This window comes from Rhinolophus sinicus, linkage group LG14, assembly GCF_036562045.2.
Source record: "Rhinolophus sinicus isolate RSC01 linkage group LG14, ASM3656204v1, whole genome shotgun sequence".
NCBI classification, from domain to species: Eukaryota; Metazoa; Chordata; class Mammalia; order Chiroptera; family Rhinolophidae; genus Rhinolophus; species Rhinolophus sinicus.
In genome coordinates, this window is record NC_133763.1 from 33,587,732 (window position 1) to 33,613,708 (window position 25,977).

At 37.7% G+C, this 25,977-nt stretch overlaps 1 protein-coding gene across 2 annotated transcripts in view; it reads right to left on the bottom strand.

Annotated features, from left to right (window-relative positions):
- DPYD (dihydropyrimidine dehydrogenase) overlaps window positions 1-25,977 on the bottom strand; it is a 795,862-nt gene that overhangs the window by 12,064 nt on the left and 757,821 nt on the right. For both annotated transcript variants that reach the window (XM_019747023.2, XM_074319316.1), the window contains one exon: window positions 5,240-5,383. In XM_019747023.2, coding sequence (XP_019602582.2) covers window positions 5,240-5,383 — 144 coding nt within the window. The remainder of the gene's footprint in view (window positions 1-5,239; window positions 5,384-25,977) is intronic.

Here is a 25,977-nt window from a genome sequence, read left to right on the forward strand (position 1 = left end):
GCTGTGTCATTATGCAATGCAAATCGAGATGTGGGGTGGATAGAGGAAATCGACTGGATGCCAGGGCGAGGGTCCCCTGAGCCCCAGACCATTCTCTGGTGCAGGACTGAGAGCACCTGAGGCCATTTTTCAGTTTCTCAGGAGGTGAGGAAAAGCTGGATAGCATGTTGGCTAGTAGAGACTTCTTGTTCTCAAGGACCTCCTAGTCATGGTGTAACATAGGGAAGGACCACTCTTGATGCTCTAACTAAAATTCCTAGCAGTTTAATCTTTACATGTCCCCACCCTTTGTTAAGAATGATCAAGGAAACTATTATTTTCCTCATTGCTATCTGTCCATGCTGTCCTTTCTATGATTCCTATTGAACAAGGAATGAGTTTACCACTTGGACGCCACTACCTGGGTGAGGCAGACATTGTGGAGTAGATCTAAGGCCCGTAGCTTCATCCTGTTCCAAGTATGTATGAACACTGTGCTTTTCACACATGCTGATATACTTGACATGCTACCTTCTTTTTTTTCGCTGTGTGAGGGACAGCAGAGGCTAGTGCATAAGGCCCAAGTTCTAGAGCCAGACTTAGGAATGAAATCTTGGCGCTGATACTTTCTTAGCTGTGTGACCTTGGGCAAGTTATTTAACCTGTTTGTCAATTACTTAATCAGTAAAATAGGGAAAATACAGGTATCTGATAGGGTTATTGTGAGCATTAAATGAGTTAATTCACAAGCACGGAGAACAATAACTGAAACCTCAGAAGGACTCGATAAATATTAGCTTTTATTATTAATTCTCTGCTTAATTAACACTAATTTATTAAACTCCATGTTAAATATCACCATCTTTGAGAAGCTTTCCACAATTACCCAAGGCAGAACTAATCCCTTTCACTACTCTGTGTTCCCAGAGCATTTTGTACATATTTGATTGCACTGTAAATAATTTTTAACATGTGTCTTTCTCCCTTGTTAGACTATGAGCTCCATAAGTAGAGATTCCTTTCTTCTTAAAATTCATGTTGTATTCCTAGTTTTTAGCACAGTTCCTGGATTGCAGTGAGTGCATAATAAACATATGCTAGTGCTACATCTCTACCAAGATTGTGAAAACCCTGAGCCATGGACCATGCCTTGTATGTCCTTGGTCACAGACCGGTCCTTAGCACACTGCTGGCCACATAGCAAATACCCAATAGATACTTACTGATTGAAACTGCCTACTTCTGAGGCAACAGGCCATTAAATATTATCTGAGGCATTTGAAAGGAAAAAAGAATAACAAAAAAAGAGATCTATTGAGCATGGCTTGCTTAGAAATAATATTGTTACACTCATAACCAGGGAAGATGGGGTAGATTAGAAACTTGAATGCATGACTGAAAAACTTGTTCAGACAAGAGGGGCTTAGTTAACTGTGGGACACTGTGACTCTTCCCACAGCAGATGGGGAATAATACACTGTGTTATCTGAGAGGATAAACAAAGCACTGTCATGGAGTTTAAGCTATTGAACAGAGGAATCTATAAAGAGGCCAGCACAGTGGAGGGAAGAAACAAGCTAAAATAAACAGATGGGTGGACAGAGGAAATATTAAGCACAGAAACAGATAACCCAGGCCCTCCAGGAAAAGGGGAAGAAGGAAAAATGGTATGTCAAGAATATAAACTCTGTAGGGAGAACACAAAAGTAATAATGAAGCAGCAGAGGGAAGCACAGGCCATGCTTGGGTGTGTGTGCTAGAATAAAGCAATAAAGCATAAGGAGCAATGTCTGATTCACACGCAGAGAGAAAATGACCCTTACAGGAAAAGTGTTCACCTCAGTGGGCACTGAATAACCACATGGCCACGTTATGCAGATGGGGTCTGGAATAGTGGGTGAAGGGGCAAAGGACTCGCATGAAAATGACAATAACCATGGCTCCTTACATTTGAATAGACCTGTGCTGTCTATAATGCTTCCACACACGTCATTTCATTTAAAACAATGGAGTTGAGGCCTTGTGACATTATCTGGTATTTATTCTCCCTCCTGCCAATCACTACCCTAGATTGTTACAATAGCTTTCTTCTTCCTCTTTTTTTTTTTTTTAATTAAAGTTTATTGGGGTAGCAATGGTTAGTAAAGTTAGATAGGTTTCAAGTGCACAATTCTATAAAACATCATCTACATATCACATTGTGTGTTCAGTAGCCTTCTGACTGGTCTCCCTGCTTTTGCCCTTGTGTTGCCCATCTAGGATCTGAAATCAACACCTCAGCCAGAATGATCCTTTCAAAATTTGTGTCAGGTTGTATCATTCTGCCTTTTAAAGCCTCAATGGTTTCCTGCCAAAGACTTTCCTATTTCAGGATCTTTGCCCTTTCTGTTCCTTCTGAATGGAGTGTTCTTCCCACAGATATCTAACCACATCGTTCATTCTCACTTTGTAAGTGTTTACTCAAATGGCATTTAATCAGGTAGGCATTTCCTGACCAACCTTTCTAGCAATTCCTATTCTCCTAATCCTGCTGTATTTTCTCCATAGCACTCTTTGGCCATACATACCATGACCATGTGACATAGTATGTATTTGATTGTTGATTAGTTGATTTGTTGATTGTCTGTTTCTCCTAACTAAAATGTAAGTGCCACGAGAGCTGGATTTTCATTTCGTTCACCACTGAATCACTAGTGACTACAGCAGTGCTGCAACCTAGTGGGTATACATCAACAATTGTTGAATGAATGACAAAATGGATATATGGGTGAATATGACAACTGTTACCAGCTGGAGATTGGAATCTCAGTGGTTACATATGAAAGATAAAATGAAACAATACCAAGTATTGCTAAGATAAGCAGTGCTTTCTGACCTCAGGACTACTTCCTCATTCCTCCTTTTTTGATTTCCCCCATGTCATCATTTTCTTCTGGTTGTTCTCCTATGTCTTTGATCATTTATTCTCATTTGCTTTGCCAGAACTTCCTACTCCCCCATAAGGTATTGGGTTAAGTAAGAAGTAAGAAACTGTATGTGAAGCTCTCATCTTGTGTCTCCCACACAGTAGGCAGGCAGTATGTCAGTTATTTTTTCTTTATATCATCTATCAGAGACCCATAAGTTACTAGAGTTCATTTATTTCAATATACTCAAATCTTTTTTCAACATGCTCAAATTTTTCATCCTGCATCAAAAAACAAAACAAAACAAACAAACAAACAAAAAATACTAAACCTGAAAACACTGAGAACAAAGACCTGATTCATTATCTTCTATTTTCTTTCAGTTAGTGGGACTATCAAAAATCTAATCATCTTAGTCTCCTTATATTCAACTCCTTATCCCTCAATATATATTGAGAATCTCTAGGTCTTAGAGGAAGAAGTAACAATTTTTTATCAATGTAATCTCTTCCTCTCTCCATAAACATGGCCACTCACCATATCCAGGAACACGTTATAGGTAACCAGGAACACTCTTTCTCCCCTTACCTTTCTAATCCTTACCCAGTCTATAGGGCTCCTTAAATGCCACTACCTCAGAGATGCCTTCCTTGGCCCTTTCAATCTAAATTAGGTCTGAAAGAGACTTCATACATCTTGTATTTTTCCTATGTAGCTCATGTCACAAATATAATTTTATATTATTAGTGTGGTTCGTTGTTTAATAACTGCTTCTTTCTCTGTTCTGTATGCTTCATGAGGACAGAGGTTGTGTCTGTTTTATTAATTGTACTACAGATGCCCAATTCCTATCATAGTGCTTGTCTCAGGGTAAGTATGCAATAAAGACTTCTGGGAAAATATATGAGCTTCTCCAAAGCTTCCAACTTGGTCAGACTCCAGAGTTTTATGTATTCCTACTTTCATTCTTGTTGATTTTATTGGACAAAATGGAAACAGTCACCTTAACTTGTTATCTCCTTCAATCTGTTCCTTCCTAACATAATAACTAATAGTAAGTACCATACATTTAGGACATATTTGGCACAGGCTAAAAGCACTTCACACATTACTTAATTCATAACCTCATGATGCAGACACTTTTATTATCTCCATCGCACAGATTAGTTAACTGAGGCAAGTTCATGCAGCTACTAAATGGCAGGGTCATAATTTAAACCCAGGTAGTGTGACAGAGTAGTCCCATGTTTAATTCAGGAAACTCTTCTTCCACAAATGTAATCTGCTAAAATCTTACAAACTTTGCTATGTATTTCAATGGGGAAAATAGCTTCTTAAGACTTTTTTATGGTCACTTTCTTTAGACATGGCTACTTACTAAAATGACACTGGTAATCCCACACTCAGCTTAGTAAATGCATAAGGAATGCAGTGGGCAGAAAATCATAAGAGCTGTCCCTCCTGTTATTCAAAGTGGCTTAATGTATTGTCTGGATTCCATCCCTCCTTACTTGCCAGCGATACAGCTTCCATAATGACTCCTTCTCTGGTAGGTTTAGCTACTCTTTGCTGTCATATAAACACACTCAAGCCTAGATTATTTTAATATAAACAAACCAACCTTTGCCATATTCTCCATTTCCTCTTATCTATTCTTCTGATCTTTCTAGAGTTCCTAAGAGTATTCCACACACCTTCTTACTTTCTCAACCTTTACTTGTTCTTCAGCTTACCACTTCCAGATTCTACTTTTCACTACTCCATTGCAGCTGCTTAGGCCAAGGTAAGCTAAAATATAAAGGCTCTGAAGGTTATTCTAAGGAATTTACCTTAAGACCATGGCTAAGATGTGAGAATCTTAAACTAGTGGTGAAATAATCAGATTTGCATTTTAAAAATAATACTCCATAATAGTTGGAGGATACATTAGATAAGAATAAATGAAGGTGGGAGGCCAGTTGGTAGAATGTTTCAGAATTCCAGGAAACAATGTGTGAAGATCTGCACTTAGGCCTCTGCAGTAGGGAAGAACAGGACAGGAAGGGAACATGAGGGATGAAAACAATAGACGCAGTGACTGATTCATGATGGGAGGAGTCATAGCACGGTATCAGGCTGCGTCTCAGGTTTCTGGCTTAGAAAAGAGGCGGGCAGGGTGCTGCTCATTGACAACAGGACTCAGGAGGGAGGGCAGGTTTGAAAGGGATGATCACCAGCCCAAAGTTTGGTGGCCCTTGTGTTCCTGGTTTACACTATCCTGGCAGAAGTCATACATTTAAACAGTAAATAAACAAAGTGCACTGCATATTTAAACAGTAAAATAGGCATATTTTTACATAAGGCTTAATTTTTACCTTGATGGTGGGAATAGGCTTTTTGGGGATAAAACAGTTTCTCTCGAGTGGTACAAAAGCTGCCTTTTCTTTTTTCAGTTTAATCTTGTTCTCTGCTATGATTTTCTTGCGCTGCTCAAGATAAGGTCCAAAACTTGGCAGTTTCTAAAAGGAGGACAAACAAATAAGAAAGCATGTTAGCTCATAGAAGAGAAAAATGTAAGGATATAAACACATAAATATTATCAACAACAAATGTGTATTTTGAGATTGTTTCATGTATACTATAAAAAGGTCTTCATTCATTTTTGGGCCACTAGTCTTGTAGATATCAGATTCCATTAATTATTAAGAACACAAGAGCACAATATCCTTTCCAAATATGAATGTATTACATATACAAATGTTAATTAAAAAACATTTCTAAATGGAAAGTTTGCAATAGTAAATCAAATCCATTCACTTAAAACAATAGCTATTAGTTGGACCATTTGTTTGGTTTGTATAGACAGAAGGTGAAACCTATTGATGCTTTTTCCCTCTTCATCAGGTTTTCAGCACAATATAGATACAGCCGTAGTTCCTGACAAATGCTTTTGTCAATAGCAAAGGTACTTTGCCAAAGTTCTAATCTGTATCTCTATTTTATTGTGTTCAAATTCTTACTACATCTCTTTAAAGATTGTAACGAATGTTGATTGCAATTTACTGGAATAGATGAAAACAAAATGGTAAAAATATTGATTTCTCTGTACAGAAAATAAATTTTATTTTGCATGAAGAAGACCAAAACAAAAGTGAAAAAGCAGAGGAAATATCATAGTGCTTAAACCAGCTCCATCAGTATTCAAAATCACATCATGGAGATTTAAATCTCAAGGTTATTCAATTTTACTTTACAAAGTTCATTTACAAAGATACCTGGGTGTCAGGGAAAAATGCTAAGTGGTTTCAAGTTAACACAAAAATGCCCTCATACTGTTCATTATCACACAATTATTTCCTCTTCATTTTGTCCTTCTCTTCTTCTAGAACCTTTGATCTTCACTTTTACTGACACATACCTACTGGTGATAGATACCACTGAATTCCAAATGTTCCGTGTCTGCCTGTAACCTGGAATTGCTAGGTCTCTTTTTAAAGACTAAAAACACACTCTTTCTCTCCTGCAGAATAAAGCCCATTTATTTGCTGATGCAGGCTTGGAAAACTACAGCACTCCAAGGTTGCCCTAATCTCTGACCTAGCAAGTACTTCGGTGAAAAATCACACTTGTTTCAAAACACTGGCCTCCACTTGCAGGTTGCATAATGCCCTGGGAAAAATGAGTTCTCTGGTCCTCCAGAGATGCCAGCAGGGTAGGGAAACTGAACTTAAAGCATGTTTCAAACTGTAACTGAAAATTTATATTAGCAGAGCATATTTATGTGGCAATATCTAAGATTATTTCCATTATCAATTTAATGTAAATATGTCAACAAGTCAAGAAAATGGAAGCAATGTTATGAATGCCAAATTAATTTATATACAATTAAACTAGAACTATATACTTTGTCTCTATACATTAATGCTTTCCCAAATTACAATATTTAATGATTGCAATGATATGAAATAATACGATGGAGGGAGAGAATGTATTACATCTATTTCACCACAAAATAAATGATGCTGTCTTTTTAAAAAGCATAAAATACAGTATAAAACAAATCTTCACTGTTTATTACATACATACGCCTCTTTAATGTAGAAAAGATAATGCTTGCTTGAAATGTCCTCTTATGAAATGACTTTCTTCTGGTGAGGTGTTAGGGATTACACTTGGTGTCAAAGACATGCCCCCAGGGTCTCAATAGCACTTTATAAGGTGATGAATGCATGTCCACATGGTATAAATCTTGTTAGACTATTGCTCTCTCCCCACTTCTGTTATACATCAAGGACACCTTAATCTTAATCTTATATTCTTGAAGATTATCAAGAAGAGTTAAGTGTTGAAACACGTGACTTCCAGTCCTAGCAGACCCCTAGGAATGGAAGGCTCGATCCCCTACTTGGGTCTTTCCATATACTCAGCACCATCTAATTCCACCTGAGAGTTCCAGAAAGGTTATTCAAAGGAAATCATTCTTGGTACTTTTTGATTCATCTTCCTTTAAACACAGCACAGAGAAAAATTTTTTTCCCATTTTGATTATTCTTTATCCAAAGGGAGATTTAAAAAAGTAGTTAAATTTAAACAATGATGATTTCAAATTGTCTCAATGATGGTAATAATAATAACAATAATAATGATATTTGAAAATCCGTTGGTGCTGAATAGAATATAGCCTGAGTAAACATTTACCAGCCTGGTATTTTCTGTAATTTTTTGCAGTCGTTGACTACATTTGTCATATTTAAATTATGCAGCCTTTCCACAGCTAACAGTGCTATGATCTAATGTGCACATTTTTTATAATTAGTCCTAAGAAGAGGTTCTCAATTTAACGTAAATATTCCCATAGGATTTTCTTTGCATGTGTGTTAGAAGAATCAGTAGAAAAGAAGGAAAACTGTTGCCAAATTTTTCTTTAAATTGAAAGCACACCCACACAAAATATCAGCGCTGACCCCTCAGCTTTCTACCATTCATCTCCAAATCAAATAGAGTCCATTTGTGTGTAGTTTCTTCCTGTTTCACAGAGATTCCAGAGGCCAAGGTAGCTTTCAAAAACTTCAAGGCTGCCATAGCATTTTGTTTCCTGCATTAGTATAAGAAAGTTAAGTGTTTTCTTTTTATATTACATGTATTAAAATGCCTCTAGGACATCTAACTACTGAACAGTTTAAAAGTTAAGTTTTCCCAAAATATAAAAGATCAATTTTCCCCTGCACCAAAGGATCACCTTTACACGTACTACCTTTAGGCATATATTTGTGTTCTGATCTTGCCAAAGAAACAAGCCAAAAGGAAAACAAAACTAAGAAAGAGTGTAGATGAATGCATCGAGTTGGCCACTGTGTGTGTGTGCAGTCAGTGATGATTAATAAAGCATTTAGTTCAAATCTCTGCCTGAACATATAGTTAATTGATTTCCTCTTGCAGGAGGAGAAGCAGCAGGAGCTTATCCTCTTCATTCATTACTTTCGTACAGAAAAAGTTGTAGCCTGTGGTAACTCAAAGCAAGAGGTTTTGAGCGTCATGCTATATTTTTTAAAGAAAGAAAAAAGTCCTTCAGGACTATCAAAAGCCGCTTTGTGACTGATGAACTGAACAAAGCTCAGAAATGGTGTGATTTTTGTTTCAATAGTTTCTCCAGGGATTCATCACTGATGAATTTGTTCTCACCAGAAAAGCTAAATCCTACTCATTTAAAGATAACAGTATCTCACGCTAAAACTGTCTCTGTCCAGATATAAAAAGCATTACGTTGCTGCTAGAAAAGTGACAACATAATGAATCAACAATGATACCTTAAGCCAGCAAAGCTTTAAGGTAAAGAAGTCTATTTGGATTATAATTTATTCATGGATCAATCTAAAGGTAATTGAGCATATTACGAAGTAGAATAGCATTCTTGTTTCTAATAGAAACAGGCACTGGTATCTTCTAGTTTAAATTGCATAATTTTTATGAGAATGGCAGCAAGTTGGCTAATAGCACTGGTCTACAGTGCTATAATGAATCAACTCTATTTTCCTAATCATACTCTTATCTGACTGATAACAATAATAGCAAGAAAAGTAATTACTTTGATATCTAAATGGTAATAAGTTAAAAAAGAAAAGGATTTTAGGTGTATACTGAGAGTGATATATATATATGTATATGTACATATATATATATAGTGTGTGTGTATATACTATATATATACACATACATATACACTGAGTGCAATATATATTCAGTATGAATCTGATATCCATACATATGGATTTTTACATATGGATAAATATATATTATGTATTGGTGTGTGTGTGTGTGTGTGTGTGTGTGTGTGTTTATACTGACAAACTGAGAATAAGTTAGATATAAAGAATATGTTTCACAACTAAGAATTAGCTTTTTCCTTTTTACAAAAAACATGTTCACATATGACTTAGTTACATTATTTATCTTTTACCATTTATTCAACAAATATAATATCCAATGACTACTCTGGGTCAGAAACTATTCTGTGCATGATTAAAAGTTAACTAATTTCCTCATGTTATGTGTACAATTATCATTGTTGTTAATTTTATAAGTATCTCTGTTATTCATTAAGGGCTTGTGACAGATTAAATCATATGTCAAGTATACCTGGTTTTTGCAGTTATCTAAAAGCATTGTATACTAAAATCCTGGGAAAACTGTTTGATCTCATCAAATGACCACCAATTGGAGAGAAAAATGAAGAGAATAAACCTTCCAAGAGTTTATCTATTTAAAGTGTTCTTTAACAAAGTCAAGAAAGCATTGGAGAACTTTTTGGATATCTAAAATAAATAAAAAAAAATGTGGGAGCACAGGACTGGGAGAATGGGTTCCCTGAGTCTGTTCCTAACATAACCTATTTTCAGTCATTGTGCATTCAGCATGCTGCAAGGTAGGATGGGAGTAAAGATGAGAAATCTCTGTTCTGTTCTATCTGAATTTAGTTACTTTTCATCTTCCTTTCCCTCAATTATGAGACTAATCAATTTCTTACATTTGACCCTGATTTTTATTTCCAAATCCATTTCACCATGGCTTAAATTCAGAAACTCAGATTTTCCTCATGAGAAATTAGCATGTAATGCTTAATCACTGATAACAGTAAGCAATGTTTCATGATATTATTAAAATTTGGACAGTGAAAAACAATAAGAAGACAGAGAGAGAAAAGAAAGATCAGCTACAGAGGGTGCCAAAAAAATGTATACACATTTTAATAAAGGGAAAAACCTGTATTAAAATTGTAATACTCAATACTCAAAAACAAAAGATGAACACAAGTCGCGTTTGACGTCTGCAGTTACAAGAGGTGCTCAAAGTGGTTACCATCAGCGTCCAGGCACTTCTGATTGTGGTGAACTACTGCTTGAGCAACGCTGACCAAAGTGTCCACTTGTATACATTTTTTGGCACCCCTGGTATGTACTATATCATAACACTATGCCGGTGCCCAGTGGTGCAAATTGGGACAATGAACTTGGACATGCAATATATGAAATTAATGAAATATAACTTAGTTTAACCTGCATATAACCTTTGATCAAAATCTGATGTCTATGTCAGTCAGAAGCAATAATAGTTTATGCTTCATAGTGAAACTAGCAAGCCACCCTTTGCAGAGTGGTGAGGTCACTGATTTAGAAGTCAAATTTGCATTAAAAATCACAGTTTTACACTCATTAGCTGTGTGTCTATGAGCCAATTACTTAACCATCCTGCTACTAATTTTCCTTATCAATGAAATGAGAATGACAGTATTTAACTCACGATGTTGGTATAAGCATTAAATGGAATAATATTTGTAAAGTGCATGTCTACCAATTTGTCCCCATAAGCCTTAACTGCTGATACTGCATTGTGTACCATGCTCCATGTTTCTGTTTGCTCATGCAAGCCCTCTCTCAGAATGCCCCCTCCCCATCTTTTTCACCAGTTACATGCCCATTGGGCATTTTAGTTTTGGTTCTATCAACACAGCATCTAAGTAATCTCCTTTGCTGACTCCCCTCCACTCAGTGTCAGCAGCCTCTCACGGTGCTCGATGCCCATTTCATCCTAGTACTTACTACTCTGCCTTATCACTATTAACCTGTGACTCCATTTCCCACCTGAGGCCCTAGAGAGTTAGTTTTTGATTCAGCACATAATAGACACTCAATATGCTTTAAAAAACTTCACAGATAAATGAAGGAATGAATGAATATCTTCAATGTATTTTAAAAATCCTGCCGGGTGTTTGCAATGTCAGACGATCCCCAACAATTACTTTCAAAAAGAAATTATAGAAATAGGTTCTTTTAATATTTAAAATTGTGTAAAGTAAAAATATACTTACACAACAGCTCTGATTCATTGATTCAAAAAACATAAAGTGCCAGACAAAATTTATATATAAAACACAATCTGTGACTTTCGAGAGCCTATAGTTAATAACAATTGCAGCACCCTGAGAAAAGGGCTATGGCAGAGGTGACACAGGATGGTAGATGAGCAAAGACAATGTGTATCTGACCCCTAGACTGAGGGGTCAGAGGTCTTCCCCAAAAGGTGACATATGAGCTAAGTTTTGAAGGTGTCGTACGGGAGACCCTGCTAGCTCTGCCATTTGTCGTGCAGGGTGGCCTGCGGGGTCTCTGGTCCCGCTCCCCACATAAGAATACAGGATGTGGCTAGGCCAAAAAGGAACACCCACGGAGCCATAGGTAGGGGAGTCAAACCACTATAGTCTCACTGGTGGCTGGAGTCACACAACCTGCAACCTGCTGTCAGCTTCTCTGCCTGCCAACCGACCAACTCACCCTCGACTCACCAACCAGCGCAGCCACAGCAGTTATATCAGGGGCTAACTGGCTAACTGGTTACAGCTGATGGCCAATTAGCCACAGCTGACGGCCATCTACTACCCTAGCCAGCACCTTTCATGTGAGGCCGAGAGCCTGGAAACTGCTCTCTGGGACTCTGTCCCCACAGAAGGCTAAGGTGAAGCTAGGTTGGCAAGTAGTGAAGATGGAGGTGTGAGGGTCAGAAAAGGAGAAGAACATATTCCAGGTGGAAGAAACACCGAGGGAGAAGGGTGACAATCTGGAAGAGGCCTGAAGAGCCAGCAGAGTGCCAAGACTCTGCTCTGTATTTAATAAAATGCCAGAGGGTGAGGAGTTTTCTCTGTAAAGAGGAAGCAGAGCGCATTTTGTTGTGAAGAGATGAAGTTGGAACGGATGCATATGTTAGAAAGAATGTCAATCAAGAAAAGAAAATCTAACGTTAATGGAATGCCTGAAAAAATGATGGAGGTGAGGCTTGCTTTTTCCCAAGCATCGTGCAGGTGTTGGGCCACAGAGATGACCAGGAAGTGGTTCTTTCCAAAAGCAGCATGGCCTTCTGGGAGGACTGACTCACACTTAATGGAACTGAGGTGAGACAATTACTATTTTATATTGAAATATTATTTAAATGAAGCACATCAGGTTCCTCTAAAGAAGCAAACATCATTGTTTAAAGCAATAACTTTTAAAGCAATAACTTCAGCGTCAAGTTTGGGAGAGTAGGTGCTGATAGCATGATTTAGGAGAAACAAAAAAAAAAATGGCTGAATCCTTAAGCATGAGAAATGCAGAATTCTGAAGCAGAGGGAGAAAAGAAGAGAGAGAAGAGGGGAGAGGAAAGAGCAAAAAGAGAATGAAGGTGGGGGACAGAGAGGGAGCAGAGCCTGAGAGTGTGATGGCTGAGGATTTTCACTAACAGGAAGAGCTAATATTTCATTTTAAGCTGTTTATGTTGCTGCAATCCAAATCCTCCTCTATGGCCCCTAAACCTTAAATTTTACATGTCTTGGAGATAATTTTGGAAGAAAAGCAGCAAAATTGGCTTGAGTTTCATGGTTTGGTTGACATATAGCTCAAAGACTAGAAACCAACAAGAAGTAAGATTGAGGAAGAGTCAGAATTCCATGAGAGGAGGAATTTATAAGTGACCTAGAGGATATACTCTCCAGGGATTTTGTAGCAATTTCCAGAAGGACAGGACTGGGTGATCTCAGCTGACATCTGGGTTGTGTAAGTAATTATAAGAATGGGGTAAGTAGAGGAAGAGATGTACAAATGGTTTGATATAACCCTCACTCAATGAGCAATAAATTCCAATTAAGAGATTAAGGAAGACTTTCTTGTGAAGGAGGGATTTAAACTGTGATGAAAGGTTGTAAGAGCAAGAAATAGTGGGTGGTGCTGGAAAGAGAAGATAGAGAGATAAAGGAATGGATGAGTAAAGGAATGAAAAGTTAAGAAACTACAGGACGAACTTGTTCTCATAAGGCTAAAGTATAAGTGATTGGGGAACAATAATGGACAAAACTGGAAAAATCTATAGAGGGCTCTGAATTCTGAGCAGAGTGGTTTGGATGTTTATTCTTTCCTGTGTAGGGAAACACCAGCTATTTGAAAATATGTGATCAGATCCCTATGGTGGCAGAAAGAAGGGTGGATTGTGGGAGGATGTTTGTGGCAGAAAGAAATAATGATCCAGAATGTTGGAGATGGGATTCTGATAGTAGCAGAAAAACAAAAGAGATGACTTACAAGATTTTTTTAAAAAAATTGTCTGGTACTCTGGAAAATAGAGAAATAATACTGATTATACATCCCAACCCTAACAGTCTGACACCGACCTTCACCCTCACATTGCCCGCTCACTGTTACATCCCTACTTTGACGGTGACTCCTGCCTGAAACCACACAGTTGTCATTCTTTCTGACACAGAACGCCTCTCTGGCAGACCTTTCTCTACCTCTTTGCTGCTCATCTTTCTGCAGATGACCCCACCTCTCTCACCAGCCCCTGCTCAGTCAGAATCTTACATACTTTCAAAATCACATAGGAACTTGTGTGAACTGCTGGTTGGGAGCTGCAGAAGAGCTACTTCTTAGTCAAAATGTACATAAATTAATGTTGGTGGGGAACCTGGGAAGCCTGAGGTAGGATTAGTCTTTGTTTCATTGCATTCTGGAGGTCCTCTGCTTGTGTCTTAGAGTGATGAGGAATTGCAAGTGAAGAGTTGGAGAAAATCAAGTTCCTCAACAATAGCTGTAGTGAGTTTTATGAAGGAAGGAACTATCATTCTCATCTTCATCAAAATCAATACATTTATTCCGCCAGCTCCATCTCAGACCCATTGTAAAGTGTATGAGTAATTAATTATCTGTTCTTCGTTGCAACATTGTGAGGTGGGTCTTGTTCTTCTCCTCATTTACAGATGAGAAAAACTGAGATTCAGAAAGCTAAGTAACTTGTTCCAATTCTCACCATTCATAAACAGTAGAGACAGTATTTAAATCCCAGTAAGTGACAGATACTGTGTTATGCTGTCACCCATGTTACAAAACTTTGTATAAGTTGAGTATTTGTGGGGACAGAATCCCAGAGAGCAGTTTCCAGGCTCTGGACCTCACGTGGAAAGGGGCTGGTTTGGGTAGTAGATGGCCATCAGCTGTGACTAGTTGGCCATCAGCTGTAAGCAGTTAGCCAATTAGCCACTGATATAACTTCCGGGATATGCTGGGGAGTTGGTTGGTTGATTGGTTGGCAGAGAAGCAGATGGCGGATCATGTGACTCCTGCTTCCTGTGTCTCGCCTGGCCACCGGAGAGACTGGAGTGCAGGAAGACCCCCTGTTGGGGTACTAGCAGATGTTTACTTTTGTGTCTTGACCAGCTGCCATCGAGAATATAGTGGTATGACTCCCCTAGCTATGGCTCCGTTGTTGTTCCTTTTTGGCCTCACCATATCCTGCATTCTTGTGTGGGGAGACCCTGCATGACAGTATTTCATATTTCTTTTTATTGATATGCAGAGATATACTACACATATATTCCATTCCTTGAAATCTGTGCTTTCTGTTTTTCTCATTTTATAAACTGAGAAGGGAAAATGTTTCACACAGTAGACATTAAGAAAGATGTTGAACACATACCATGCAAAATATCTGTATTAGTTCACTCCTGTTTATTACTGGCCTCAAGTTTAATGAGCTCAAGTTAATGCAGGTGAAAGGCCATAGTGTTACGTGCAGCAGTTAATGAAATACCATAGAGCTGCTAAGAAAATGATTAGAAGCCAAATGTGAATTTAATAAACTTTATTCTCAAGAAGCAATGCTGTATGGGAGGCATCTTTCTGCAGGAGCTAACGTGATATATTGGAAATAACACTCACTTGAGTTAGGAAATGGGCAAGATCTTAGCCTTGCTCTCAGCTCATTTTGTGACCTAAGGCAAGAGTTGTGATTACCTCTTAGTCTATTTTCTCACCTGTAAAATGAGGGTGTTGGGCCAGATAATTTATAAGGTGCCTTCCAGGGACATGCTTTGTTTCTCAAATTCAGTTAGAAACCCCCAGGGTTTATGCCCAGGTGGCATCACATAGTCTACAGATAAAACAATGGAGTAAGTCACAAATTATAACTGTTTCCCTCCTATTTAACTGTAGAACATTCTGGATCTATTTAAGCTGTAAAATATGAATAATGTTTACCAAACTCACAAGATTGGATGAGTTCATAAAATGTTTTAGGCTCCACTGGTGAAAGGAACAACCACAGATATCATAGCTATTTTGTCTCATTATTAAATAATGAAATTAGTATAGACAGTTAATAAAAAATAATTTTTCCCCTCTTCTTCTGCTTTACCCCCTCCAGTTTAAGCTGTTGTTTCCCAGTCCAGTTGTGTAGGACACAGGTCCCTGGCCCATACTGGTATTATGAGCCTTGCGTTTCCCCTAGGTGAGGCAGTCGGTTGGCAGTCATCAGGTTGGCCGCTCACAGCAGTTCACGGCAGCTCTCGCCAGCTGCCGGCCACTCATGGCAGCCCACAGCAGTACACAGCAGCTCACAATGGTTACGGGCCACTCATGCTGGCTTCCAGCCACTCAGGCTGGCCACCAGCCGCTCATGGTGGCACACAGTAGCCTGCCACAGCTCACGGCTGCTCACGCCAACCTCTGGCTGCTTATGACAGCCCAGCTCCATGGAAAGCTATTGTTCACAATCTTAGCTGTAGAGGGCAGCTCACTGCCCAGTGTGGGAATTGAACCAGCGAACGCGGCATTAGGAGCATGGAGCTCAAACCACCTGAGCCACCCAGCTGGCCCCAAAATAATTTTTAAAATGAAAGCTAACACTACCACTATCACTACACTGTAACTTTCTTTTCAATATTTGATGTCTAGTTACAAACCTACCTGAGACACATCTATACAACATCAACCACACATATTAGAAGTGGATATAACTGATACCAGGCATGCATCTGCCATGTAGTAAGACATATATATATATATATACACACACTTGTGTTTGCATTTGGTATATGTTGGAGGGAAAACAGAGCCTCCTACTAACATAGCGCAATATACAGAATGAACACTTGTCTTGAGATACAGAAAAACTGAATGACTTGGGGCAAGTCAATTGTCTACTGTGAGCCTCAGTTTTCATCCATGTAAAATAGAAATAGCAATGATCATCCTGCCTACTTGTTCTTCACAACAAACATTTGAAATAATACAGCTCTAACAGATTATTAAAATACAGCTTAACCTATTTTGGAAGCTATAAAGCAGTACAGAAACAAAGTATTCTTTTATTATATTGAGCATAAGTACAACTGATGCTCAATATAATAAACAATGTAAAGTTGAAATAAGTATCAGAATTATAAAAATGTCACAAAATGTTAGTTACACATGAAAAAAAAAAAATTCCTCAGCTGTAGTCCTTCCAAAGCCTTAGGAGGACTTGGATGAAATAATTTGCCCTTGAAATCCACCTTCAAAACGCCACTGCTTTCATGGTTAAATGTTGCATAGATTGTCAAGGTCAAAAACAAATGAAGGAAAATGGAATGAAAATTACTTCAGACAATGGCATGGAAGGAAAGGACAACAGAGAAATGTGGTAATGAATAAAATGAGACTGCTATAAATATGAAAAAAGACATACAAGATTCAAGCTATCTTTGGAGCAAGAGTAGAAGATTGATATTTTGCATAATAATTCAATGATACTATTTCTTTTTTACCTAACACCTGAACAACCGCTTTAAGCCTTTTTGCCTGAAAGTGGCACAAGGCATAAAATATTATATTTTGACCTAATCGAAACTTACTTATTGGAAACAATGGTCATCATTTTGAAAGTCAATTTTTAGGGTCTATATGCTCAGCAGATGAGTTATGTTGGAGAGAAAATGAAAGTAAGTATAAGTTTTTAGTTGAAAGGAAGTCTAAGATAATTAATTACCACACTAGTAGGAAGTATTTAACATGGGAAAATAATCTTTTATGTGCGTGGGAAAGTGCTCCACAGACAATAGTGTCTGCATGCAGATACAAAACACCAGCACACATCCCTAAGAGAAAACTCATCTCCAAACCTGGGTCACGACTGAAGGCAATTGTTGTCCAGTGGAATTAGGATTTCCTCCCTGTCTCTTCTTCATCACTTTCTAAACTACATTGCCATTTTGATGCACTCACTATCTTTCTGAGTAGATAGTACACATTTTGAGGATAGAATACTTCTTGAAGATGTTTTATCATTCCACTTAATCCTCTGTGCATAGCTGGCTTTAATGAAATATTTTATAATGAATGAGAATAAAATTAACAAAAACCTACTTTGATAAAAAATTTCAGCTCAACTTATGTGGTCACAGATTAATGATGACATCTGATCTAGTTTGATTGAACATTTTCATATAAAATATTCAGAAAAGTTCTCTCTGGACACAGTGCCTGCCAAGAGTGGGATTCACTTAATACTTAATAATCAAACAAATAATATTTGGCCTGGTCCATAATATTACATAAGCCAATCTCCGATAAAAACACTTACTGTGAATTCTAATAACATCCTACAGCCTTTGTAGTAATAGCATTTGTAGTAATAAGGTATTGTTAGGTATAGTTCCAACAATCAATTTAGATTCAATGGCTCAGAGTTCAGTGCAAATAATTTTTTTGTCTTTTCCAGGATTTTTGTTTAAAGGTTTTTATCAAAAAAATAATGATCACCAACTACTTTACTCTCCTGCTTCATAATAAACAAATAAAAAAACAACAACAACATAATTTGTAGACCATAGTTATTATAAAAAACATTATTTCATTGAAAATTTACTTTGAACAATTCTGAATCTGTGCAATTATTGCATGAGGATAAAGATTCAGCTTCTGGGGAAGAATAATCCCTTGATTTTTTAGGTTTTATGGAGGCCCTATGGCTATGCAGCCCATGCTGCTGGTTTTAGAGCCCCCTTCCCTTGGCTGCCGTATTCTATTCTAGAAGAGAGGCTAATTTGACAATGGCTAATACCATAAGTGAGAACAGCAATTCAAGAAAGCAGCCATTAGGCTTGGAGCAGAATAACCTGTACAGTTTGCTGAGCTTCATCAGACATCAGCGAGTTGCTAAACATCGCCATGTTCCAAGAGGCATTAACGCCAATGTCTAAAACTCAGTAACAGGGTTACAGCTCTTAACAGTTTTAGAAATTGTTTTTGCATATTATCTCATTTAATTTCCATAATAACATTATTATAATATTGAAGAAACCCAAGGCCCACAGGTGTGGCAAGCACATAATACACAATGCCACATAACAGGAAGCACAGAGCAAACTCAAACCCAGGTCTCCTACCTCTAAGCCTAGAGACTTTTCCTCCTCATTGACTGGCCATGTCATTCCTGAGCTTTTAGGCTCCTATTTCACCTAAAAATACTGGCTTTGGTGTTTTAATAGAAGATACTAAAGGAAAGAGCTAATAAAATGTGTTCTTATCAAAGGCTCATTCTATATGCCAGGCATTGAGGACAAAACAGGTATGATTCCTAGTCTTAGGAAATTTGTAATCGTTTATAATATAATAGGATTAAACATAAACAAATAATCCTGTAAACATATATAACATTTATCACAATTTTCAATGATATATATTTATGTGATCATTTAAGTTCTAATCTTATCAGACAACAATCTCAAAATCTTAGCCCATATTTAAGGCAATTATCCAGTTACCCCATATTTACACTTGAGAAACTGAATATGGCTGGAGAATATGACTGCTCCCGCCACTCAGATTCACAACAACAATCTCAGATGGGGCACCAAGTATTGCCCAAGAAGTCTTGCTATGTTACTACTGTCACTTTCTGCTTTCTCATTGTACAAAATGACATTTTTATACCTTCTTCTCTCTCATAAAGTCTTAACTGCCCCTCCTTTTCATTCTAAGTTGATGATCTTGCCTCACATTAGCAGTTAAAAACACTGAAGTAATTTTACTACTCTGAATTTTATAAATCCACCTTCATCTTTTCATCTGTTATGATGGGAAGTGTCTAGCTTCTCTCAAAGGATCCACTAAGGGTTCTAGCTCACATATGTCTGACCATCTGAAAGCATTTGCTTCTGTAATTTTTATCTCTGACCATTCTACAATTAACTTTCTTTTTTTCATTCGTTTTATTAGTACACAAATGTGCTTTAAGCTCTCTCATCCCAAAAACAAATACACAAAACTCCTTTGACTCTGCAGCTGCTTGTAGATATCATTTATCTATTCCCCTTCAAACTTCCTATAAGCATTAATATTGTCTGTCCTCACATCCTTAGCCTCCAATTAACTCTTCAATATTTTCTTTGCAGGAATTTGTCCTCCATTCCAAGCCACAGAAATGCTTTGGTAATGGGGTCAACAACAAACTTTATTGTGCAAATCAGATGGACACATTTTTGTACTCACCTTACTTTATCTCTTAGCATCATATCTCTCATTATTACCCCATGACCCCTCCTTCTTTCTTAAAATATTATTCTACTTTTTCTTCTACACCACTTCTGTACTTCCTTTGCTAGGTCAGTTTTTCTCTGTGAAACCTATAACTTAGATTATCCATGGCTCAGTCATAGACACTTTTTCTCTCTGTCGGCATGCTCTTTCTAAGTGATTTAATCTGGACTTTTGGACTTGAATATCCTTTAAAGTATGGCTTTCAAATTTATAGCTCCAGTTCTGTTCTTTATACTGAACTCCACACTCTATATCCAGCAACTTAATTAACATATTTAATTAAATGTTCAAAAGTGATCTCAAACTAAACATATTATTTCATTCCAAATATATTTCCTCTCCAATTCTCCCCTTCTCAGTTAATGGAATGATTGTTGACCCATTTTTTTAAGTCAAAAACCTAGGGTTAGTCTTTATTTCTTTCACTTGCTTTCTCCTGTAGGTTTAATCCTTCAGCGAATCTTCTGAGCTGCACCCCCAACAAACACCCCAAATCTCTCCACTTCTCACTATCACCATTGATATGGCTGCAGTTTAAGGCTCAATTGTCCTTTACCTGGAACGCTAGAGTAGCCTCCTAAATGATCTGCCCACTTTGTCTTTGACTTGTTATAATGTGTTGTCCATATAGCAATGTAAGCATTTGTCCTAAATAGAAATGAAAACACGTCACTTCTCTGCTTAAAACTCCAATGATTTCCCATTACACTTAAAATCTAAAAGTTTCACAATAACTGCATGCCCACCTGGCCCCTGCCTACTTCACTTTTATTTTTTTTTTATGTCTCCTCTTAATTCACTACACTGTACCCGTACTGGTCTTGTTGCTGTTCTCAAAGCCGTACAAGGTCTTGTTGCTTTAAGGCCTTTATACTTAAAGTAGGCTCTCCAAATCATGTTCTGCATATCTCCCTTTTAATATTCATCCTATTCTTTATTCATCTATTTTGTACCTCCATCCTCCCTAGAAGGTGTGAACTATTAGAATAGGTTGCTCATCAACTTTGTTCACTAATGTCTCCCCAGAACCTTGAGCAATGCCTGGCCCATTGTACATTCCCAAACAAATGAATGTACTGGGTAGCAATGTACAGTCCTTGAACTTAGCGTGGTTCAATTATTTACTAGGTTTTTGACCTGGTCAAAATTTGCTTAACCTTCATAAGATCTTAGTTGCCTCATTCAGAAAATGGGGCTAATCTTTTACAGGGTTGTAGTAAGGATCATACCAGGGGTGCCAAAAACAATGTATACACGTGACTTGTATTTATCTTTTATTATTGGTATATATTATTACAATTTTAATACAGTGTTTTCCTTTCTTAAAATGTGTATACATATTTTGGCACCCTTTGTATAATGTCTGGAAATTATATAAAATGAAGCCAGAGTTTGTACACAGTAGGTACTTAATAAATATTAGTCCTTATCATCAATATTACTATTATAGAAATCCTGGCAATGTGGTATAGTTTTATTTCTATTATTAACTTACATATGCTTTAGCATATTTTGCTGTGTTTAATATTATGCTACAGTAAACATTCCTCCTCCTTTCAGTAAACCAATTTCCAGCTTTTTAAACAGATGTTAATGGATTAAGCATGTTTTACATGATGGAGAATTGCTTATTTCACATTTAGACTGCACACACTCTATAAAGTCGGGATTGCTCACATAGTTACGTAATTTTATGCTCCACATATTTAAATAAATAAAATTAAGAAAATGATTTGATAGTTCAGAAGTAAATGTAAACCCTAGTGCTTAGAGAATGAAGGCAAGACCATTGTGTAGCCTAAAGTAATTGCTGTCATATGTGGGGATGGGGAAAGATGCTGAGATCTGAGCCCATTGCTGTGCTACTTCATGAACATCTGGCAGTCTGTCACTGCACGGGCAACATCTTCTCTAAACAGAAGAGACTTGAATTCATCAGGGATTTCCACAGTACAGTATATGCTTAACTTAAGTACCTGCCTTCCGTGATTTCCATAGATTATCATATTCATGACACTGTGGAGTGAAAGTATTCTTCTCACTCTCTAACCAGTACATGAAAACGAAATTAAAACATTGGCTGGCACTTTGTCTACAGTTTGTTGGACAAGTAAGAAAAGGACTTCCCACCCATTTATGTAAATGAAATTCTGTCAACTTAGAGCATTTTAACAAAGATGACAGCAGGCTGTCTATTAATAAATAACTGACAGAATAACAATTACAATTGTAGTTGACTGTTTTTTCTTTCCATAAATGTAGGTCACTGGGTATTTTTAAAGAATTTGTTTAGAATAAATTTTCAAACCCCAATAACTTTTCCCCTCATGTCTATTAATGTAGAAAGAAACTTCCAATGAATATTTTTACCTTCTTAATAGTGCCTTTAGGACATTATGGCCAAAGTCTTTTTAATACATGTAACTATGGAACTAAATGTGTGTACATACACACACACACATACATACACACTTACATCTATACTCTAATTCAATATTTTTAATTCTATAGGAAGACTTAAAATGTAGTAGACACTGTGTATCCAGGAATGGTTCAGCAGTTAGGGATTCTCTCAGTCCGTGTGCTGCTTCTTTGCATTATTTTCATTGTTGGTGAACAGAAAGAAAGGGTAAGAATATGTAACAAATTAATTACTCTGGTGACCCATCAAGCTTTGGGAATATATTTAGTAGAGAAAAAAGTGAATTTAATGAATAAATTGAGTTTGGGGGAATTATCAATGGAATTCATTAATCCACCCTGGCCCAATATCCCATTAGTTAGATTTCAGACAGCAACTTTTTAAACAGAATGAGGATGAGATTTCAAATTTCCTTGTGTGGGAGATCTTTCCAAGAAAATATGTTTTTCTCTGTCTAGTGGAGTTTGGGAAAGAATCTATGTTGATGTATTGGAAGCCAGTTACAAGTACTCCCAAAACACAGTAATTTTATCTTTACCTATTATAAATTGAAAGCACAGCATTGTATTTTATCACTTTTAAGGTGTTATCATACATTATTCTTATGTGCACAATAAGAGGAAAAATATATGCAAAATAAATTGTTTAAAATATCACCAAAATTTTTTCACATTCAGGGTCTGCTAATTTAAACATGCTACCAATTATTCAGAATTGCCTGAACTAACTAAGCAGACGTCCTATAACTAAGGACATGCAAGAGAAGCAACATCTATACTGGTAGGAGGGGTAGAGACATGGGACGGGCTGGTCCAACACCCACGTATGGAAGTTAAAAATAGGGAGGGATATCTGGGCTGCACAGGTCCCCCCCTGAGGAATAGGGTTCCAGCCCGGGGATCCAGTGCTGGGGAGAGAAGTCCCACAATTTCTGGCTGTGAAAACCAGTGGAGATTGTGGCTCAGTGAGATGGAGGGTGCCTGGAGTCCCAGTTATTCCTCTTAACCCATGCATGAACTTGCTTGCTTACAGACTCATTTGCTCTGAGCTCCAGTGCTGGGGCAGCAGCTCAAAAGGCTCCAGAGACATACAGGGAGGAACTGAATTATCTGGCCTCAGAGTGAGGGCTGGAGGGGCAGCTCTGTCTGGGCAGACACCATTTTGTTCCCTTGTTGAGCTCTCCCCCGACCCAGTGTGTTGACACAGGCAGCTGCCATATCTAAATCTCCATCAACCTTGGTAACACTATTCACCCTGCTCTGATTATTCCCTGAGACCCTGCTCCATCCAACTTGTGGGCCCACCCAAGCTGCTTCCAGTGGCTTTTCCATACAAATGGCCTGTCTTGGCTCATGCTGTGGACTTTCCTAAAATCTCTCAAAGGTTCATAAAACCCAAGCAAGCAGCATCTGGCCACAGCATACTGGGTATCTCTTGCTAAGCAGCCCCGAGCCCGGCACTAATGGCAGCTGGCTTTGTTCACAACTTGGCCTCTCCCGGGCACCTCCAAACCCAGTGCCAACCATCTGCAAATCTCTTTGTAGCTCATACTAAATAGCCCTGGGTAGGGCACAGGCAGTAGTTGACCTTGGCCTGCATCAGAACCCTTGTCTAGAGGCTCCACAACCAATGCACCTGGTGGCCAACTTCAGACACCAGGGCACCACCAAACCACCTCCACAAATGACACACAAAACAGGCAGACTGGGCAGGCACCAGAGCCCTGCAAAGGCAAAACTTGCTCCATAGGGTCAGCCCCTGCACAACAGCACCATCACTGTAGTCACTGTCAGTCCTCACAACAAATCTATTGACATGCAAACAGCAGCCAAAAGCTCAATTACAACAGGAGGGCACACACGACCCACACAAGGGACACACCTGCAGCACCCAGCTCAGGTAACCAGGGAGACTGTGCCCCTGGGAAACACAAGACACTACTACATAAGGCCACTCTAATAAGACTGGGAGATACCGCAGCTCTACCTAATACATAGAAACAAACATGAAGAGGCAGCCAAAATTAGGAGACAAAGAAACATGTAACATATGAAAAGATAGTACAGAGCTCCAGAAAAAGAACTAAACAAAATTGAGACAAGCAATCTCCCAGATATAGAGTTCAAAACACTGGTTATAAGAACACTCAGTAATATCAGTGAGAACTTCAACAAAGAAATAAGAAATATAAAAATGAAGATAGAAAGCATAAAAAAAGAACCAGTTAGAAATGAAGACTACAATAACTGAAATGAAGAATACACTAGAGGGAATCAACAGTAAATTACATGAGGCAGAGGATCAGATCAGTGATTTGGAAGATAATGTCAGAACAGGAAAAAGAAAGAAGAATCCAAAAAAATGAGGAGCGTTTAAGGGATCTCCTGGACAACATCAAGCACACATCACTGGGGTACCAGAAGGAAAAGAGAGAGAGCAAGGAAATAAAAACTTTTTTGAAGAACTAATGATATAAAACTTCCTAATCCTGGTGTAGGAAATACACATATAAGCCCAATAACTGCAGAGAGTTCCTAAAAAGATGAACCCAAAGAGGCCCACACTTAGACCCATTATAATTAAAATGCCAGAGGTTAAAGACAAACAAAATCTTAAAAGCAGCAAGAGAAAAGTATACTAGTTACCTACAAGGGAGCTCCCATAAGACTATAAGCTGATTTCTGAACAAAAGCTTTGCAGGACAGAAGGGATTGGCATGAAATATTCAATGATGAAAAGCAAGGACCTACAACCAAGATTACTGTCCCCAGCAGAGCTATCATTTAGAATCGAAGGAGAAATAAAGAACTTTCCAGACAAGAAAAAAGTAAGGTAGTTCATCACTACCACATCAGTACTAGAAATGTTAAAGAGACTTCTTTAAGAAGAAGGAGGAAAAAAATATATAAAAAAATGGAATAATATGGTAAAGGGGACTATACAACGAGAAGACATAACAATCATCAATATTTATGCCCCCAATCAGGGAACACCGAAATATACCAAGCAACTACTAACAGAACTAAAGGGAGAAACTGACCAAAACACAATTATACTAGGGCACTTAAATACATCATTGACAGCTATGGATAGATCATCCAAACAGAAAACAAATAACGAAATAGCAGCCCTAAATGACACATTAGATGAAATGGACATAATTGACATATGTAGACAACTTCATCCTAAAACATCAGACTGTAATTTTTTTCTAGTGTACATGGAACATTCTCAAGGATAGACCATATATTGGGGCATAAAATCAGCCTCAGCAAATTTAAGAAGATTGAAATCATACCAAGTACATTCTCTGATCACAAGGCTTTGAAATTGGATGTCAACTGCAAAAAGAAGGCAGGAAAAAACACAAATACATGGAGATTAAACAACATACTTTTAAACAACGACCGGGTCAAAGAAGAAATTAGAGGAGAGATCATAAGATACATAGAAACAAAATACAATGAAAATATATCCTACCAAAATTTTGGGGATGCAGCGAAAGCAGTTTAAGAGAGAAATTTATCTCATTACAGGCCTATCTCAAGAAACAAGAAAAATCCCAAATAAATAACCTCATGGTACACCTTAAAGAACTAGAAAAAGAAGAACAAGTGAAACCCAAGGTCAGCAGAAGAAAGGAAATAACAAAAATCAGAGCAGAACTAAATGAAATAGAGAACAAAAAGACAATAGAAAAATTAATGTGACAAAGAGCTGGTTCTTTGAAAAGATTAACAAAATTGACAAACCCTTGGCTAGACTCACTAAGATAAAAAGAGAGAAGACACTAATTAACAAAATCAGAAATGAAAAA